This window comes from Anastrepha ludens, chromosome 4 (assembly GCF_028408465.1).
Source record: "Anastrepha ludens isolate Willacy chromosome 4, idAnaLude1.1, whole genome shotgun sequence".
In the NCBI taxonomy this organism is placed as follows: Eukaryota; Metazoa; Arthropoda; class Insecta; order Diptera; family Tephritidae; genus Anastrepha; species Anastrepha ludens.
The window spans coordinates 77,791,691-77,809,266 of record NC_071500.1 but is presented as its reverse complement, the minus strand read 5'-3'; the positions used below and the strand labels follow the sequence as shown (position 1 = coordinate 77,809,266).

The 17,576-nt window shown below is 38.3% G+C and overlaps 1 protein-coding gene across 4 annotated transcripts in view; it reads left to right on the top strand.

The window, feature by feature from the left end:
- The window catches only part of LOC128859918 (ras-related protein Rab-26), a 53,702-nt gene extending 40,102 nt beyond the window's left edge, over positions 1-13,600 (top strand). For 2 of the 4 annotated variants that reach the window (XM_054097065.1, XM_054097064.1), the window contains 4 exons: positions 5,234-5,342; positions 5,405-5,515; positions 11,560-11,704; positions 13,365-13,600. In XM_054097065.1, the coding sequence (XP_053953040.1) occupies positions 5,234-5,342; positions 5,405-5,515; positions 11,560-11,704; positions 13,365-13,479 (480 nt within the window). In that variant the 3' untranslated portion in view covers positions 13,480-13,600. The remainder of the gene's footprint in view (positions 1-5,233; positions 5,343-5,404; positions 5,516-11,559; positions 11,705-13,364) is intronic. The other 2 variants (XM_054097068.1, XM_054097067.1) reach the window with 2 other exon arrangements.
- The last annotated feature ends 3,976 nt before the right edge of the window (positions 13,601-17,576 follow it).

Below are 17,576 nucleotides of genomic sequence, written 5' to 3'. Positions count from 1 at the left end.
ATACTTTTTTTTAGTAAAAGTTCCACTAGGCTTCATTAAAACGTATTTTTACATTAGGATGTCCACAACAGTAGATGTATTATGTATGAATATGTACATCTTATTTGATTTATCTGTTTATATATAGACTTCGAAGCAGAAGCGGATCCAAGGATAGTTTTGGATTCGAACGACTCATACTTCGGGGTCATAAAATCGAAAATTCGGCATCTATGTATTCAATATACGAGCATTAAACGCATTTACACAGCTGTTTAATTTGGCACATACAAAAAAATTGTTAGCTCCAGTTGTGTTAAAGCTAAATGAAAAATACTTGTGGGGCACCGCTCGGGCGGCACTTGGTATAAAGATGAATGGTTTACTTAACGTCAAAATCCATAAATGGCAGACTTTCTCTAAAAACTGATTTAAAGCAATAAATTTCGAAGTACATAAAATAACAGCATAATAAGCTCATTTCAATTTAATTTTAAACCCAATTCTCGTCTCATTGACAAAAACATAGTAATAATGAATTTATAAAAAGGTATGTACCTATATAAAAATATACATAAATAAAAATAACTAAAATAGGTGAATGAGCTTTTTCTTATATTCCGGGCTCGAGAAGTGTGCCTTACATGCATTTACTCTATTTAAGATACATTTTTTCATTTACTTTCTAGTTATTGAGACCTGTGCATCTTCATTGAAAAGTCGCACACCATTGCATGAAATACAATCGGAATACTTGGAGCAGCGAAGAGAGACTTAGAATGGCTCGATAGTTTCTAAGCTATCCTTTATACCATTTACTGTGCAGACTGGATTGACACCCAAACTGAACAATACAAGCAAATTATATTACTTAGACGATGTATAAAATTCGAAATAATATTGTAGTTATTTTATTTGAAAGATTTTGTTAGTTATTTATTATTACATTATTTATTACTTTATTTATTTTTCATCAGTGATAACCAGAATGAAAATCAATCGAAATCAATGATAAAATGTTATTCGAATAATATTTAATTCTCTCAAAATATTGAATCCGCCCCTGCTTCGAAGGTACACTGCACAAGTACCAAGTAAACTGTGTTTCCCTTTGGGTATTTATGTTTATATGAATAACTTCAGTGTGTGCATTTATGCAATTTGGGTAGATATACTTACTGATCTAACGCTGTAAAGAATACAATGGTGGCGCCATCACCAAAACGCTACTTTGTTCTGGGCAAATTTGACAGAAACAGCACAGAAAATAAACAAACCTTTGTATGGAAAGCTAATTGTTTTTGAATTGATCAGTGAATATTTTGATTTTTAAATTAAATAAAGTAATAAAAATGAAGTGCCGCGTGTAAAATTGTGAAAGCACGAATGATAATACAGCCCCCAATATCTGTTTTTTCCTTGCTTTTCCCCACGTTGTATCCTATGACTTGGCTTGGCTTTCCTTTTGCTTTCGCTTATTCTTCTACTACTTTTCGTTTGTTTTGTTTCTGTGCTGAGGTCACGGCCTTGGATGGCGCAATCTTGTATTCTGTCATCCTTGTCACTACCCTAATGAGAACAATTTTGCTCTAAAAATATACATATAAAATTAATTAAGGAGCAGTTACATATAAATATATATATATATATATATATTAAATTACATATTTATGTTGTTTGGTTTTTGTTAACTATTGTATTCCACCCGCCAGCATAATTTTTAGCTCTCTCCCTGCAACGCAGAGTAAGGTTATGCCAATCTAGCCGGCTTAATGCCGAAAAACAATTACTTCAAATACATTCATTGTTAGAAAAATGTTCCCTTGTTATGAAAACTAACACAAAACAAACTAAAAATATTGTTCTTATGAAGATAAAGATAATCAGTACAGACAAATTCGAGAGCGTGCATCAGTCGCAAAATTAGAGTGATTTGGATTAAAGGTGTTTTCCCTAAACCTCAATAAATTGGTTTTAACATTTTCAATAAAGTATATAGATATCCCTTATTTGTAGGAAATAATATGTGTTATAAATTGAAATTAGTTATAACACAATTTACAAAATATGAATCTCCTAAATTTTAAAACGTTATCGTACGGTACCGACAAAGAACTTTTAACATAAATGTTTGCACTGTGACAAAGAAGAAGAAAAGCTTAGATTAAAAGATAAGAGACTGCGATGGTAATGGCCTAAACAATTGACTTATTAGGTCATTGTCAGACATTACACAATTAATTTCGAATTTCTTAGTTACTTAGTTTTTTTGATTTTTCCAGTAACATATTCAATTTTTATTCTCACATGCAGCTTGGCTATCGTATACCCCCAAGGTAGGCCCATCAGTGATGCCATGGAATGGAGAACAAATACTTCAAAATGTACTAATTAGCCTGTTTTCCCCCTTTTTTGGGCAAGAAAATAACCCATTTTTTACCTGCTTTTAAAACACCAATAAAACAAAGCAAATTTATAAAATGTATACGCTGAAATACATATTTATTTATAACAAACTACATAGATCTTACTTCAATTGTATCAACCGAGGTTTAATACTCGTCAGTTTTCCTGTGCAGGCACAGCTTCAAATGATTTTTCGTTACCTCAAACAAACAGGCTTTTTATACTGAAAAATTTCATACTACAGTTTATCAATGGGAACATTGTTTAAATTAGTGTTTTTTAATCATTTTAATCAAGAGGTACTTTTTCATGGACAACCAGTTTTTATATAAAAAAAATTAATAATTATTTTACATAACAGTTTATCGCATGGTTATGAATCTTAAGATTTGTTACTGGTAAAAGCCCTTTAGCGTGTTTTCTCGGCATATCGAGCTCAGTATTCCGACCAATTCCCACGGGAATGATTTGTATATTTTTTATGAGAATTGACAGCACTGATATAAAACTACTATTTTGGTGGTGAAAATAAATATAATTATGTATATGTGGATGGGTGTACTCTTCACAACTTTTGTTTTTTGGAACATAACAACATTGAAAATAAAGTATTAACAGCAGATGAAGAATGTATAATTATAAATACATATACACATGCATACATATTTCCAAGAGAACGACAATTCAACTAAAACTCGGCATAATATAGTTTCAAGAGCTTATCAATGCAAATGTTATCAATTTGACTCCGCTGTTCCTATTGTAACAGCGTAAACATTCCCCATAAATGCTTAAGGGATGCTGCTGGAGTGACAGTCCTTGGCTGAATATAAATCCGTATAATTCCGGTAACGCCTGCCGTAATGGTTTATACCTAATGGCGTGACATTAAAATTTACTGAAAAAATCTCATTCAACATAATATTTATATCTGATATAAACATTTTTCTAATTTATTTCATAATAGCTGTACCCGACGCGCGTTACTACGCCAACAACTAAAATAAATTTAAGAAAAATAACTTTAAGGAAAAATCAGTACATGAATATTCAATTCACTCTAAACCATTTTATTGATTTTGTTTATTTCGAAAAAATCGGTTAAACGGGGCAGAAGTTGGTACTCAGCAGCGCCACCTGGTGGCGAGTGGCTGCAATGAGCATATTCTACAAACCTTCTCCATGGAAAAATGTGTACATATTTATACCAATTTTTACATTAATCGGTCCAGTAGTTTTTGAGTTCATCGATGACATATAGACAAACATTAATTTTTATATATAAGATAAAAGATATAAGAAAAGAAGATAACGTTTCTCTAAGCATTCAATAGTTTCTAAACATTTCAATAGTGTAATTCTACCAATTACAAAAGGTTGTACTGCCAAACTAACAAAGAAAAACAAACGTTGACGTAACTTCCGTCAGGTTTGCCACTATTGTTTGAGTCATGCGAAAAAAATATTGCAAAGCCATCGGCATAGAAAGCATAACAGCAGTTTCTGCTTAGGGGAAAATCATTATAACACAGAATATACAGTAATGGCCCAATTACAAAGGCCTAAGGCCCCCCTGCTGATATATGTATGTATATGTACATAAGTAAATAAGTATTGCTGGTCTGACCAGATTTTGTTCGTATGCGGACGAAAATGCCTATTTGTAAGGATCTTGATTAAATGTGGCGAGAGCTTGTATTTATTATGTACCATATACGCTTAAAAATTGAGCCAGTTTGTCACTTGATGTCTTTTATGAATACCAGACGTCGTGTTTGTAGGAAATAGGGAGTTAATCAGAGCTAAATTTATTGAATGTGATATAGGGTGGGCCATGTAAAATTTGCTCTTTGAATGGGCTATACAACAAAAAACTAATCAATATTTTTTCAAACTTTTTTTTTTTATTTTGAAGATTGAACATTGTCATTTATGAATGAAAAATAATATCGTTCAAATGACTGCCACGACTGGCTCTACAGTAGGCCATTCGATCAACCCAATTTTTAAGCACATTTTCGATTGTTTGAGCTTCAATTTCATGAATGGCAACTTCGTTTTCGTGTTTTAAAGCATCAATCGTCTCTGGATGATTCGCATAGCATTTGCCCTTAACGGCTCCCCACAAAAAATAGTCCAACGGGCTTAAATCACAGCTCCGAGGCGGCCAATTGATATCGGAATTAAAAAACGTTAGCCAAAAGTTCGAGTGTAACATTGGCACTTCCAAATGATAGTCACTCACGAACACATTTGGTTACTGCGACCGCAAGTTATTAAATTCTGAGATGAATTTAGATAACAAGTTGTTAGCTCAGATTGCAATAAAGTATTTTATTATTGTATTATTTTCCTATACGTCATCACTAACATATTGCTTATGTTCCAAATTTCAAGTCGAAATCTATTAAACTATGGCAGCAACTAAATTAAATCCCCATAGATTGGCATAATTTTACACTGGGCAACGCAGAGTAAGAGAGCCGATATGAAAGTGAGTGTAGAGATTGCCCGACATATATATGTATATATACATATGTAGTAACCTATAAAAATTTAGCTTTAGGCTTGGAATTATACATACATTTTCTGTAAGCGTAGTACTGGTTTTTACAATATATAAATATGTATATGTACCCGAACCTGTAAATGAACTTTAGTGAGAGTCTGTGTCGGCATGAGTGTGAATTCCCAGAAGTTTTATGTTGATTGTCTTTATATATCAGCCGCGTGTTGTAATACTACTACCAGCAGTGCTTAAAGATATATAAATTTAAATCTCTAAATTTAAATTATAAACAAATTTGTAAAAAATATAAAAAATGTATGTATGATTGTTCTTCAATAGAATAAGGTGGTGGTCGTAGATGGCACGCGCGTCAAGTTGCAAATTTGGGACACAGCTGGTCAGGAACGTTTTCGCAGTGTCACACATGCCTATTATCGAGATGCACATGGTATGTTGAAAATTTTACGATACAATAAAAAAATACTCTAAATTATTAACTTTTTTCATTAGCACTTCTTTTATTATATGACGTCACCAATAAAACCACCTATGACAACATTCGCGCATGGCTCGGTGAGATAAGGGAATATGCACAGGATGATGTTGTGATTGTGCTTATTGGTATGTATTTTTTATATATGTATGTATGTACATAATCTCTATTTATCCGAGCAGCAAAAATTGCTACAGTTCAAAAAAAAAATGTACACATATAGACACAAGTATGTATGTATGTACCCTATATACATACAAATATTTGTTGCATGTATCTTTTTTTTAAGTAAGGCCCATCTTCTTCAATTTGTGCTGCCTCAAAACGGTAATATCTAAAAAACGAGAATACTAATATATCTGCCAAGTCTTTCGGCTCTAACTTATGCAAAGTGACTACATCGTTAAAAGTTTTTTTGTTGTAATTTAAATAGGATTTTATGAATTTTAACGACGGGTGTTGCTATTTGGTAATAGCGTTTTTTGTCCTGATGTGGTAATTGTACTGTATGTGTTTTTCTGCTTCATTGCCTCCAATGCCAAAGTAGGCGGAACCAATAGGATGTTAATTTTGTTGTTATAGTTATGTAGTGTTGTCTTGATATTTTGAATTATATTGACGTTTTGAATAGTGCGTTACCATGAGAGGCAGTCTGTGCAGATTAAGCACTCTCCTTTTTGTTTAACTGCATAACTGTTTTAATAGCGAATGCTTCGGTTGTGAAGACTGGAGTCACCTCTAAAAGCCTCACTGTGGGGGCAGCTACCGCGAACGTGGTTGCTTCATTGTTTTTTGAACCATCTTTGTATATGACAGTCCAGTCAGATTGGATGTGTTTAATGAGCGACTCATGAAATAGATTCCTAAATACTTCAGGACTTGTTGCAGATTTTGTATGATGATGTTCGGGTTGATAACAGCGCTGTCAAAGATCTACCTAAGGTAGCGCTCTACGAGTATTTTGTTGCAACGCTTTTGCGGGTTGATACGCAATTTTTTGGAAAATACTGCACAACGGCGTATGATAAATGTCAGTTGGTGTTTTCGATTATAGCCAAATACTTTCCTTAAACAGTTGAAAATATCAGAATTTGTGTGTAGAAGATGTGGGTCACTAGTTTCCATGTAGCTTCCTTTACTCTATCTTCAGCTGAGAGTATCCAAGATGGGGATATCTGAAATGAGTCGAGGCTGCGACGAATTGCAACATTGCATGGGGAGTACAATTTTGGAATACTGCTTTTTGCCACGATGTACATAATGCATAGGTGTGACCAACATTAAACAGCTAATCGGCTTTTAGCGAATTCGAAGGAATCAGGAATCCGTAAAAGCCGTAGCAGCAGCTGACGTAGCACACAAAATTGCTCTCACAATTTTGTTTCAGATCGCCAAATTTTTGTTCCATAATTATTGGCTTTTTGCACACCATCCATAAATTTCCAGAGCATAGTCAATTTTTGCTATTTGTTGATGTGGATTTGCCATTTTTTAATGCCAAGATATTCAGCCTGGGCAATGTGCCTTAAAGTTTAGTCAAATGACACTAAGAATTTTTGGTGGACTGGTTTGATCAATCTTAAAACGTTTGAATGTCAAGTTAAGATTACGGTAGTTATGAATATTTTTTTGCTGATGTGCAGTGCCTTGCAGTTCTTGCTTGATAATGCTGCTCCGGACGAATTACTCCTTCTATCGACTTCCGTGAGATTTTTAGAAAATGTTTCTTTAACAAGCGGTTTTTTACATCTCTTGCTTACTTGGTCAAAGGCAATGGTGAGGGAAAGAGGGGGTATTCCGTTGGGCAGCGGTTAAAGTTTGAACGTTCTGTTCGGCACACGAACGAAGATGTTACGTTTGGGTAAAAAAGATTTGACAACGTCAAAAATTTTAGGAACAACGTTCCATTTCTGCAATTGTTCTAGCACAGTGTGAACTCGAACACTATCAAAGTTCAAGTTGTTTGAGGTACAAAAAATATGGATATGTTAAGAACCAAGAAATTATTGTAGACTAACTGTACGAGTACCCGCCGCGCGTTGCTACGCCAAAAACTAAAATAAATTTAAGAAAAATAACTTTACAGAAAAATCAGTACACAAATATTCAATTCATTCTAAACCATTTTATTGATTTTGTTTATTTCAAAAAAATTGTGACATTACAAAGTTTAGTTTCAATTCGATGTTTATTGAAGTGCTGTGGGATACACAATATTTCTTTCTGTCCATGTGAGAAGCATGGATTCTCCACATTTAATCCACACACTTGTAACGATTGTCCTTGTGCTTTGTTAATAGTCATTGCGAAAGCGAGTCGCACCGGGAACTGTAAACATTTGAATTCGAATGGCATATCTGTCGGGGTCATAGGGATACGTGGCAACAGTACGTCTTCACCTTTGAATTTTCCAGTCGAAATTGTTACCTCGCTAACATTGTTCATCATTTTCTTGACTGAGACTCTGGTTCCATTGCAAAGTCGTGGTGGATTTATGTTTCGAAGAAGAATTATGGGTACGCCAATTTTCAATGCTAGAACGTGCGGCGGCATGCCTGGCAAATCAAGCGAATTCAAGAATTCAGTTGGATAGTTGACAACCTCGTCTTGATTCTCCACAGTATCGATGGATTTATATGTTGTCGTTTCTCTGGGTATTCCATGCTGAATGGTGAAGTTGATGGTATTGACATCGATGTTTTTGGCTGCTAATATAGCAGGCGTACTGAGCCACTGATGGTTTTTGTAGTTTTGTGCAATGTTTGGGAAAAGTTTTTGCACCAATTCGTCGATTCTTTCTGTGATCTTACAGAAGTTTGATGGCAGGGTGATACATTGTGTAGATTCGTCAATTTCCATTCGCCAATTTCCAATATCCTATATCAATTGTTTTGCAAAATTTCCAGCCGATGCATCCCGTTCTTGTTGTACACGCATGTTAGTTTTCAAAGTCAATTTCGGTAAATGACGCCATAGAACTGATGATTTAAGACATGCATTAATTTCATCAGCGAGTGTTGAACGTGGTATAATGGGCAGTGTTTGTCGAAAATCACCAGACAATAAAATGAATGCGCCACCGCAGATCCGTCTGGTTCCTCTCAAATCTCGCAGTGCACGATCAATTCCAATGCTTTCTTGTGAGACATTGTGCATCCGTCCCATATGATAATTTGACACGTTTAGAGTACTTTTCCCATTCCAGAGTTTTTACTGATGTTGCGTGTTGGTGCCTCAGTGTTTTGCAAATTCAACGGCAGTTTCAATGCTGAATGCGCTGTTCGGCCACCATCCAAAATAGTTGCCGCAGTTCCAGCTGATGCAATAGCCAGTCCAATATTATTTTGTGATGGTATGGTTGCCAAAATTAGTGAAAGAAGAAAAGTTTTGCCTGTACCACCGGGCGCATCTATGAAAAACAGTCCAAGGCCATGTGTTCTGGAATCAACTGCGGAAGATTTGTTCTAACGAATGTCCCCAGTTCATCAGAATCATAATGTGTTTCTCATTGCAAATCACGATCGAAAAGGATGTTTGCAGGTAGGTTTGAAGCAAGCATTCCCAGTTGCACCAGTGCCTTGTTAGCGATTGTCAAACATATGTCTTCAATCAAAAGCGACATCAATGAACATGCTATATTCGTTTACTCTATGTAAAAATACATAGTCATACTGATTTTCATGACAGTCGGTTGAACGGGGCAGAAGTTGCTACTCTGCAGCGCTACCTGGTGGCGAGTGGCATCAATGAGCATATTCTACAAACCTTCTCCGTGGAAAAATACATATATATACCAATTTTTATAGTATACGGTCCAGTAGTTTTTGAGTTTATCGATGACATGCAGATAAGCATTCATTTTTATATATAACGATATGATATTCTGAAAGATTTTTGCTAGACCAGAGAACACTGATATTGGGCGGGTCTTCTGCATTAAGCCAACTGTGAGGGTAAACACCTCTTTCGAATAGTAGGTGGCGAAGATCTAATAATTTCCTTTTCCCGTTTGAAGAAACCTGTATTCGGATGTGAGATCCAATAGAACCCTGTCGTTTTTTCCATTAGAGTGCATAACAGCATGTTCTATTTCAATGGAGAGGTCTTTAACGCAAAACTATTAAAATTTGAAAAATATTAGTTATGGTTAGGTTAGGTTAGGTTGAAGCGGTTGTGCACTGTAGGATACACCCAGGCTCATGGCCCATTGTGATGCCGCGTGGGGAACTAGCCCTTATCCCTCTTAAAACGAATGTGTACTTTTCCAAAATTTTGTAAGAACCTTAATTTCGACAGAGCCGAGATCTTCTAATTCATTAAAGGATTGTTCACCCAAAATGGCGAGTCTACGTCTGGATAGAGCAGGACAGTGAAACAGAAGGTACCGAATCGGCTCTCCCCTTTTCCTCGTCTAGACAACTTCTGCAGAAGTCATGTGTTTGCACACCCATTCTCTGGGCGTACGTACCGATTAGGCAGTGCCCCGTAATAACTGAAATCAGTATGTTAAGACTGTGCTTAATCCCTTCCGTACGTTTAGCATTGGAAGTCGGCCACAGCTGTCGAGCGATTTTGCAAGTGGCTTCATTACGGCAACTTTCATTCGCTGCTCTTACAATTTCTTCGCGGATACGTAGTTTACATGCTTGCACCTATATCATTGTCTATGTACCGATTTTCGCTATTTCATCGGCTCTGCAGTTCCCCTCAATGTCACAATGGCCAGGAACCCATGTTATCATTAAGTGAAATGACTCAGCCATCTCGTTAAGAGATGCGCGGCATTTCATGGCTACCTTAGAGGTTGTCGACTGTTTTGGGAGAGATTTTATCGCCGCCTGGCTATCAGTGAAAATGTAGATATCATCTCCATTATTGCCATCAGTTCAGCCTGAAAGACACTACAGTAGTCAGGAAGCCGAAAACTGAAGGAGATCCCCAGATGCTCGGAATATACACCTCCACCCACCTGCCCTCGAGCTTTGAGCCATCTGTGTATACATGGATGGACTCGCCTTGTCTTACCGCGTCCCGTTCCCACTCTTTCCTTGATGGGGGAAGCCCCAACATGATTAATTATAAAAAGTTATGTTTTTGGTTATACTATAAATTCATTGCGAAAGGAATAGTGATTAGAATAGAATTATTGGTGATTGTGGCAAAAGGGGCAAGCTCGCTACATCAAGTTGAATAATAATTTGATTCTCATGATACTCTTTTTCCGCATGTACGCGAATGCTTATCTATAACTAACCCAAGCTTTCATTTAAGCCTTAGAGTTAACCTCATTTTTTTTTACTTGTATGATAATTATAGTGTAGGATTAAAGCTCCACTTTGGGTATGGCACGTCAGGTTTATGAGAAAATTGGCGCAAAAACTCGCAAAAGCACGTTTTTAAGGGATTTTAACCCCTATCATTCCCAAAACCCTAAGACGAAAATCACTTTTGGATTCCGGAAACGTGTTCAGCAGAAAAGGAAGTCGCATGTAAACTCAAGGGTGATTTTTAAAGACTTGTGTAAACAGTAAGAGCCTCCTTTTAAGATTGGGAAATTAAGATTTGAACATTTTCAATCATATCAAAGTAGACGCAAAACATAATAACACTTGAACACAAATTTATAAATTTATAAAATTTGCGATGGTCATGGTGAAAAGAATTCAGAGGTATAGCCAACATCAAACCGTTAACCGGCTCTCAGCGATTTTGAAGGAATCAGCTGATTCGCTTACGTAACCGGGGCCATGACAGTAGTTTGTTTTCAATAAAACTGAGATTGTATTGATGATATACGAAAATCAACATAGCCTCCCCGCACGTTACTTCGTTGCCGTCTGAACAACAACTAATAGAACGAGTGTATGATTCATGTGTATGGCATGAGCGAGCAGAACTCTGCCAAGTACCCAGTGACGTGGTCGTCGAAGCTACTCTCACAATTTTGTTTTTCATCACTGCGGATGGCCAAACCTGGTAATCTATCATATTTGAGCAATGACAAGCGAGGCGCCCTGAGTGACCTCCTAAAGCAGACGCTGATTCGCTAATAATGAAATATTTATTTTGAGAACTATATTGTGTTAAAATACTTTCACTTGGAAAGCGACACGTTCACTTTAAGCTTAGTTTGCTCGCAAATATATATATACTTTCTTCTATTTACTCCCAGGAAATAAAGCAGACTGCAGTAACAGCGAAAGGCAGGTAAAGCGGGAAGATGGAGAGCGTTTAGCGCGGGAACACAATGTGCCGTTCATGGAAACATCAGCAAAAACGGGATTGAATGTCGAACTTGCTTTCTCTGCTGTCGCTAGGTAAGGCATAAAAAAACTGAAACAACATATTTTTTGGTTCAAAAGAAAATTTGTTAGTCAAGAAAAAATCGAAGGAATCGTAAATGAAGAAAATTTTACTTCTGATAATAAGCGATAATGATAAGTAAAAGAGGTATTCTGAAAAGAAAGATTTCAATCTGGACGACGATATAAGCCGCAGTAAAAATATCGTTCGTACAAGGTCCAACATGGTAGCGACTTCCTCTTCATGGGCGCGGTAAGCGAGTTGTCTGAGTGCAACAGAGGGTCCCAGTCAATCATTGCTCGTGCTAACTTTGCCAAATAGACACAGTAAGTGTCATTGTTCGTCTCAAATAATCGAAAGCCCACAATATTACATGTTGGTTCCCAAACAAGCAAAGTCTCCCCTTCTTCTTCTTCTTCTTCTTCTTCTTCTTCTTGTTTGGCGCGATAACCGCTTAGGCGATTTTGGTTGAGTTTAACAAAGCGCGTCAGTCGTTTCTTTCTCGTGCTAACCAGAATACTTTCAGAGCCGGAGTGAGGCTCCTTACTACTTTAAAGTTATAACTAGCAACGTGGATGCCGCTGATTCGCCTATGCACTGAAGATAAAATATATTTAACATGCCCACGTGACCAAATCAATTTCCTTCACTTATTTATCCAGGAAACAGGCGAAGTATGTTAGATAGTAAACGATAATACCATAAAACCATGACTAAACTACATGCGCGACAACCCTTCGGATAATGTAGGTTCGAATCTCCGTGAAACATCAATATGAAGAAAAGGTTGTTGGCAAACCTCCGAGTGTATTTCTGCGATCAAAAAGCTCCTCTTAAAAAAAATATCTTCCGTTCGGAGTCGGCTTGAAACTGTAGGTCCCTCCATTTGTGAAACAACACCAAGACGCATACCACAAACAGGAGGAGGAGCACAGCCAAACACCCAAAAAGGGTGTAAGCGCCAATTATATATATATATATATATTATATATACTCGTATATACATCTTAATGTACATTGAAATCTAGTGCCCTCATTGGGTCTAATATATCCCGATCCTGTATGCAACAACCAAGATTTATTACGCCATATTAATTTTGATGATCCTAAATCTTGCCCAGCACGCTGCGCTCAGTGTAGAAAACGGGTCTAATTTGTTTTTCAAAGCCAGAAAAACGTGGACCTAAAATTTTCTACACTTGTGTTAGTGGACTAGTTATTCTCTTTTTCCATATCTCGCAAAAACTTGATAGATGAAGCATTTTGTATTATCATATTATATTATATTATAAATGATATCCTGACAATATGTACGATCGAAATTAACATTTTCTGATGAATGTTTTCTGTAAGTTTTGGATATCGATACTTAACAAACTCTTACCTTTCATGGTCCTTCGCCAAGATACTAGTGCCGGTAAGCCGCATAAAAGGCAACCGTTGAACTGCTTCTTTCATTTCTATCATCTATAATTGGACCGATCGAATGGATCTTGTAACTCGTAGCCGCGACGGACATATGCCAAATATCATATTCAAAAAATAAATGCCATGAAATTATCTGTCTAAAAAAAATGTAGAATGAACATGAATGATTAAAAAATTCACACTTGATTTATAACTAAAATAATTATACCGCATATAATAAATAATGTGTTGTTTTTCTTTTTTAAGGCAACTAAAATGTCGTGGCACCGTAAATGGCGATGATGGAAAATTCAATGTGCATGATTTCGTACGTGACAATACACGTGCACGCACAATGTGCGCGCAATGCAAGTCCATGTAGTGTTGTGCGGTTTACTCTGTTATTTGCCAAAAAGAAATATGAAATAAAAATAAGAAATGATGAAATGTGTAAACAGAAAGTATGGTGAATGTATTTTAATTTGAAAGTTTTTAGAATCATTTATGTGGCACATATTAATTTGCATATCTTTATTAGATATGATAGTTCTGCAATAAAGATTATATGTATTAGTGGAAACTTCATAAATGCAAACAGTGCCTTATAAAAATTATTCGGAAATCTAATTTTCTTGGTAGAAAGTCCAAAGAAAAGATTTTTTATGTCGGGTTCACCTTCATTTTTTTCTCATTTTTTAATACATACGCACAAAGTCCATTGGATTGAGATTGAAAAACATACCTCTCTGGAAGAAACAATAAAGAGAATAATACGCGAGCTCTCTTCTCAAATGCCCCGACCTAGCAGTTCGAGTATAAAATGTTACAACAGCGTAAGACTGGACGTATTGCACGCAATTGCAGTAGGCAGGAAGCAAGTGCTGAAACTGACAATGGCAGCAGTAGTGTGACCATATGCAGCAGTCATTACACAAAAACGAACCAGCTCTAAGGCGCAAGAATTGGTTCTCACAACTGAATGCCCTACAGTCTCCGTCTCACAATTGGAAGGAAAAGCACAAACTTGATGGTAAGGGGAACTCTAAATAGTCGATCCCAAGTGCTTACTCAGGACATAGATGCAACGCAGGACGCATAGGTGCAGTCAGATTTGGTAAACGGTAATGTGTTCAGAAGGCTACGGAAGAGGGAGAGATTTCGGGAAAGGTAGTTTCCGAAGTCGTTTTGGAGCTTTGTCTGTTGTACACATTTTTGCTGGCTGAAATCGTTGACAAAGTAATAATGATGTGGATTTCATGCTGCTGCACTGATTTGCCTTGGATTTGGTTAAAAGGGTTCTGTCGTGTTAAAATATGGAGATGCCTCTTAGTAATGGGTGTGAGCTCAGCATACAGTCCAAAAAGCTTGCCCTGAGCCACCGACAACGGATGAAGCACACATATGGGCTAATGTGGAAGAAGGCTGTGGGAGAGGTGAAATGTAGGTCAAAGAAGCTGCTGACGAGGCGACGAATGTAATCATGGGAAGAACACTAGTGAAAAGGGGAACTGAGAAATGTCGGGCTATAGAAGCCATAGTACGAGTAAACTGCAACGGACCACAAGAGGAAGTTGAAAAACTTGGTTGGGCTAGAGAGAATGAAAGCTATTGCTGGAGAAATACGGCTACATATTCAACGGTGATTATGGAAAGTTTGGAAGAACTGCCATCGCGAAATATCAAATAGACGCAGGAAATGCAAAGGCAATTTGTCAAGTTCTACGTTGAGTTCTACTAGCAAAACGCCAAGATATGCAGCAAAGTGGAGTAATTGAGCCATCGATAAGCCTGTGGAGCTCACCGGTTGTGCTGGTTAAAAAGAAAAATGGAAGATCCTGATTTTGTGTGAATGAAGTGACAAAAAAGGACAGCCACCCGTTACCGCGGATAGACGATACTCTCGACACTTTATCCGGTTCAAAGCATTACGACAGACTAGGAGTGTGAGCGTATTACCGTCGTTTTATTCCTGGATTCGCAAATGTTTCCCGGATCCTCCACAATTTCATTAAAAATAATTGCACTCTTGTGTGACACAAAGAATGAGAGCTGAAAGAGCTTCATTGTACTACGCCTATATTAGCGTATCCGGTCGCGAGAGAAAAGTTCGTTGACACTAGCGCGTACGGAATAGGAGGAATGCTGCCACATATCATCAATGGGCAAGAAAAAGTGATCGTATACTATAGCAGAGACCTCGGAAAACCGGAAATAATTACGGCGTAAGCAGACGGGAACTATTAGCTGTGTTTGAGTGCATAAAATATTTCCACGAATACCTGTACGGACAACGATTCCAGTTAAGAATAGCCCATGCTGCATTGAGATGGTGCCTCTAGTTCAAGCATCCGGAAGGGCAAATAGCACGGTGAATCGAAAGGCTGCAAATTGCGATAGTTAATATCAGATTAATGTAGTTGCAACCGATGATAAGTGGGAACCAAATGCGATAAAAAAAGGCAATTGAATGATGCTGACCTGGAAAGTATCATGGAAACGAAAGACGCCGGGGAGATATCAGCAGTGGATAAGCCCTAAATTATACGGTACACTAGAGAGGGTTAGTTATACCCGCTGGAAGTAGCTGTTCTGGCGAACGAGCATGATCTCATACGCCAGGCCAATCCCGGGGATCCTCGGATAAAGGATCCCAATTCGGAGATACGGCAACTGGTAAGCCAATATAAGCGGACCAAATAGGAAGAGCATCTGAAGTCGTGCAACTTCCCCTCTAGTGTGAGCAAGCTCTGGTCCACCGTAAGGTCCCTGACAACGACAAGGTGGATATCACCTTCAATGGTTGTACTTCGTCGGATCCGAAGAAATGCGCAAGCTACTTTAGCCGGTAATTTATTATGCATCCTCCGGCCGTCAGATCCAAACGTAGTGCTACCAGACGGCTGCACAAACTGACATACAACAGTGCGCCACTTGCTTTCTCCAGCAATGAGTTTCAGGGGCCATCAACCATACAAAACCTTCTAAACCACTGACCCTGACGGACTAAACATGCTGAGGCTGAAAAAACTAGGTCCATTGGGAGTAGAATACCTCACCAAGATCTTCAATTTGTATATGGTCACTCCCATCATTCCTGATAAGTGGAAGTTAGGGAGAGTGGTCCCACTACTGAAACCTGGGAAACCCGCTAACCAAGGGGAGGCCTATCGTCCTATAACTCTTCTTTCCCCAGTAGTGAAGACTCTTGAAGCGCTTCTTCTCCCACTCTTTACGAAATACCGCTCACCGTCATTAACACCCAGGTAAACCGCGGACTTAACTAAAACCGCCCCTGCGAGAGGACTGACCTAGTAGCGTTAAATCTAAAGAAGCTTTCGATACAGTCAGCCACGCCACGCTACTAGATGGCATTTTACAGTCAAGACTCCCGCCAGGGCTGAAGAGGTGGACCGCGAACTACCTGAGTGGTCGTCATTCGTCGGTGATATTTCGAGACAAAACAGAGGAAAATACCCTTTCACCCTTGCTTTTCAATATCTATATCTCGAAACTCCCCCAGCTACCAGAGCGAGTCTCCCTGGTCTTCTACGCCGACGACTGCGCGATAATGGCGTCGGACAATGTCATTGATGGCCTATGCCACAAGGTAAACGACTACCTCGCCTGCCTTTCTTCTTCACTGCGAAGAACTTACAACTTACCCCCACTAAATCCACATGGACAAAGAAGGTCAAGCTGCAACTTAAGGTAAAAGTCGATGACACACCAATTTCGACGAAAACAACTCCAAAATTTTGGGATTCTTGCTCTCCTTCTCAGCGCATACAACCGCTATTGCAACTAAAGTACAGAATCGCAATAAGGTCCTCAAGTCGCTTGCAGGCGGCTCTTGGGGCAAAGACAAGGAAATGTTGCTGTCGACTTTCAAGGCAATAGGCCAACCGGTTCTAAACTATGCTGCACCTGTCTGGTCGCCTGGAACCAGTGATTCGCTTCAGACCTGCCAAAACCCTGCTATAAGGACCGCGGCACAATGTCTCATGATGCCCCCTACAACAACATACATACAACACCTACACGACGGGGCCCATATGCTCCCCGTGAAGAAGCATGACGAACTGCTCAGCAAGCAATTTCTGCTAGGGTGTTACCGTAGGCCTCACCCATGCAGACACCTGCTTGAGTCTGAGCTACCTCCCAGGCACGTCAGGAACCACTTCCTCAATTACGCGGACGAGATCCAAGACAAAACAGACAGACAACTACTGGATCGAACAGTGTACAGACAGACCATAAACGACATTCCTCGGGAGACCATTACCACCTTCTTAAGCTCCCGACCCCGAATGCCGTTATCGGAGTCCAACCACCACCTATCGCAGACGAAGAGCTCCAACTTCCCCGAGAGTCCCGCGTAACCTTGGCCCAATTACGTTCTGGATACTGTAGCAGGTTAAACTCCTACTTATCCAGAATCGACCCCGACATACTAAACATATGTCCGGCATGTGAAGGCAC